At 29.0% G+C, this 3,395-nt stretch overlaps 1 protein-coding gene across 1 annotated transcript; it reads right to left on the bottom strand.

The window, feature by feature from the left end:
- Positions 1-272: 272 nt before the first annotated feature.
- Positions 273-1,596, bottom strand: TERG_08342 (uncharacterized protein). Its single transcript, XM_047748931.1, has one exon. It carries the CDS (start codon positions 1,391-1,393, stop codon positions 782-784), a length of 612 nt encoding a protein of 203 aa, XP_047604923.1. The 5' UTR covers positions 1,394-1,596; the 3' UTR covers positions 273-781.
- Positions 1,597-3,395: the final 1,799 nt, after the last annotated feature.

Genomic DNA, 3,395 nt, shown 5'->3' with positions numbered 1-3,395 from the left:
GCACCCCACTCACACCTCACCACATCATCTATGCTAGCCCTTTTACTCGGGTTCAAGGACTAGCATAGATCGCATCATGTCATGAAATGACTTTCCTCTTCAGTGCCAAAGGTCTCGAGCTTCTTGCTCTTTCGCGAGATATTTATGTCCGCAAACCGCTGGGTCCAGCCCCGGCTGGTGTTGCCGTAATACTGCTGTAGGCTCTCCTTGACGTTTTTATGGCCATCTTCATCAAACCAGTCGCTACGCGTCTCCCACTTACTCCACCATCGATCCGGGAGTTTACCAAATGTCTCAACATGCTCGACGGTAATATCATCCTGCGAGCCGGGGAAAGCTTCGAATGGTGGACTGGATCCAAATAGGTCCCAGATCACACACCCAAGAGTCCAGATATCTGATGGAAAAGAAAGCGGTTCATCCGCGAAGCGAGATTCTGGCGGTGATAAGGGAACTGGTGTATGTGCAGTGAATCGCTGTGTTCTTTGAGGATCAAAAGCTTCTCCAAAGTCTGTAAGTAGAATAGAAGAATCGGCTAACTTGATCTTATCACTTCCAAGCCCTAGTAATACCGGGAAAATGACCTTTAAAGGAACCCTATTATTAAGGGGTAAGCCGTCTACACGAATAACAGGCTCCTCGTCAGGCCTTCCAATATTTATATATAGCTGTTCGCGGGTCATGCTCCGAATATTTGGCGGTAGATGAAGGAGAATATTTCCAGCGTGAAGATCTGTGTCATCTGGTTTAGACTCCAAGCCAGTTCAGGTATGTCATAGAATCAAAACATACCGCCGTGAACGACCCCCTGAGCATGTATAAATTGCAGTGCCAATATCAATTGGGATGCAATGGCTCTAGCGACTTCAAGCTGGAGAAGGCGGTGATAAGCCATGTCCTTTGTAACATGAATGCTAACCCTCGCAGCATCCGTAACCAAGCACCGATGTGTCCCATTTGGCCCGGAGAAGGTGAAAGAGTCAAGCAATATCTGGACTATGGCTTTTCCAGGTAACACTGATCGACACCTGGCCAGTCGTAAAAGAATTTGTTCCTCATGAGTGCGCTCAACTGATTCTGCAGTGGAAATTTTGAGAGCGACAAGTTTTTTCGTTTCTTTATCTTCAGCCAGCCAGGTAGTGGCAGACCGTCCAAATCCAAGTTTATGGGCAATGACATAGCGGCCTTCCTGGAACTCATCACCAATATTTACCGGATGATACCCGCCACGGACATAGTAGTCCAGGCGCTCGACGCCTTCCTCGATATACGCATACTTGACTTTGCTTGGCTCCATAACGGTGGGTATATTCGTGGTTGGGGTGAAAAATCGAATCTGTCGGCAGCGGTACTGCAACGCCTTTGCAATGCGGGCACGACTAGCCATAGGCATCGGCACGGGATGATGAAAAGGGGGTGGAATCTCGAAGAGTGTGAGACGTTAAACATTGCAAGGTGCCAAGGAAGGGGTGTTTTCACGCTACATATTAGAGGGATTTTGCAACTGTAATTTTGAGCCAGCAAGAACGAAAAATAGATCTGGATTTTCAAATTAGATAAGAGCTTGTAGAGATTTTTAATTATATCTCTACTTTATAACGTAGTTCACCAATCAACGAGCACCCCCACTCAACAAACACTATTCTAAAATATCACTAAGATATTAGTATCTACTTATTTAATCAACTATCTTAATAACTATATAGTTAAATAAGTTAAAATAATATATTAAATAATAGCTAGGTTTTAAATTATATATAAATTAATATAGTTAAGAAAATAAATAAGTATTAGGCTTAATAGTATAGCTACTTTAACTTAGCTTTATTAAAGATATATACTTAGATATAGTAAAAGTAAAGAGAGTAAGAATAGACTCCTTTATAAGCTACTTCTTCTTATTTAATTTAGTAGATAAAGAAGGAGATTTAGTAATATTTTAAGCTTTTTAAGCCTTCTTTATAAACTTTTATACCTTTCTCTCTTTTATTTTATACTACTATTTTTACTTATACTAGACTTTAATTTTAGTTTTAGTTTATTCTTTCTTTTATCTCTTCTACTACTACTTTATAAGCTTTTAAGCCTTCTATTTTATAGTTTTCTAGACTTTTACTTTCTTTTAAATTATTCTTTATAGCTTAGCTTACTCTAATTAAATAATTTAAGCTTACTTCTCTTACTTTATTTTATCTATCTTCTTTTTCCTCTTTTATATCTTTATAGATATAAATATTTAAGTCTAGTTAAACTATTTTTTATTAAATAAATCTAATTTTTTACCTTATTTCTATTTTCTTCTCTCTTTTATTAAAGTAGTTAAAAGAGCTATATTTTTATATAGAAGTATTTTATTATTAAAAATTAATTATTTATTTATATAAATAAATTTAAGAAAATAAATATTTACTACTAATAGTTAATTTTAAGCTTTTTTTACTATATAATAGAGCCTTTAAACTATAATAAATATTTAAAACTTTTTTTAAAATTTATAAATAGAAGTAATAAACTATTTATTCTACTTTTATTAGTTTTAAAAACATTTTAACTAGTATTTTAGATTTAAAAAATATATACTAATAATTATAAAATCAATCTAAATATTATTAAATATAAGACTCTTATATTAGATAAAATAGAAAAAACTCTAGAAGTTATATTTAGTAATTAATAAATAGTTAAATTTATTATATAAGAGATTATTAATTTTCTAAAAATAAATCTTTATTAATAAATTAAAAATAATAATATTAAGAAGCTATAAATAATAAATTAAATAAAAAGGTAAAATTATAATAAAAATTTAATTATTATTTATATATTTTAGAAAATTTAAATTAATATAAGAAAAATAATTATTTAAAATAAAAAATTTTTTATTATAGTTTATTTTAACTTTTATATATTTATTAAATATTTTTAACTATTATTTACTAAAATTATTACTATTTTAATTATTTAAAAAGACTATAAAATAAATTATTTCTTTTTTAAAATTAAAATTTTCTATTTAAATATTTTATAAATTTTCTTTATTTTTATAAATTAATATAAAAGAAATTTATCTATTATTTATATAAATAATAGTAAAAAGAGATATAAATTTATAACTATTATTTTATATAAAAATTATTTTTTTATTTCTATAATATTATATTATATAAATTATATTAACAATTATTAAACTACTAATTAATATATTATTAAACTAATTATTAAACTTTTATTTATATATATATTTTTTTAATTTTAATTTTTTTTTTTAAAAAATTAATAATTAATTCTTAATTTAATATATATATATAATTATACTTTTTTAAATATTATTTATTACTTTTTACTATTATTTTCTATATTAAACTACTAATATATTAAAATATATTAAAAGTTAG

This window comes from Trichophyton rubrum (assembly GCF_000151425.1).
Source record: "Trichophyton rubrum CBS 118892 genomic scaffold supercont2.14, whole genome shotgun sequence".
NCBI lineage: Eukaryota > Fungi > Ascomycota > Eurotiomycetes > Onygenales > Arthrodermataceae > Trichophyton > Trichophyton rubrum.
Note: the sequence above shows the minus strand (reverse complement) of the source record. Positions and strands in the feature narration are given on the sequence as shown.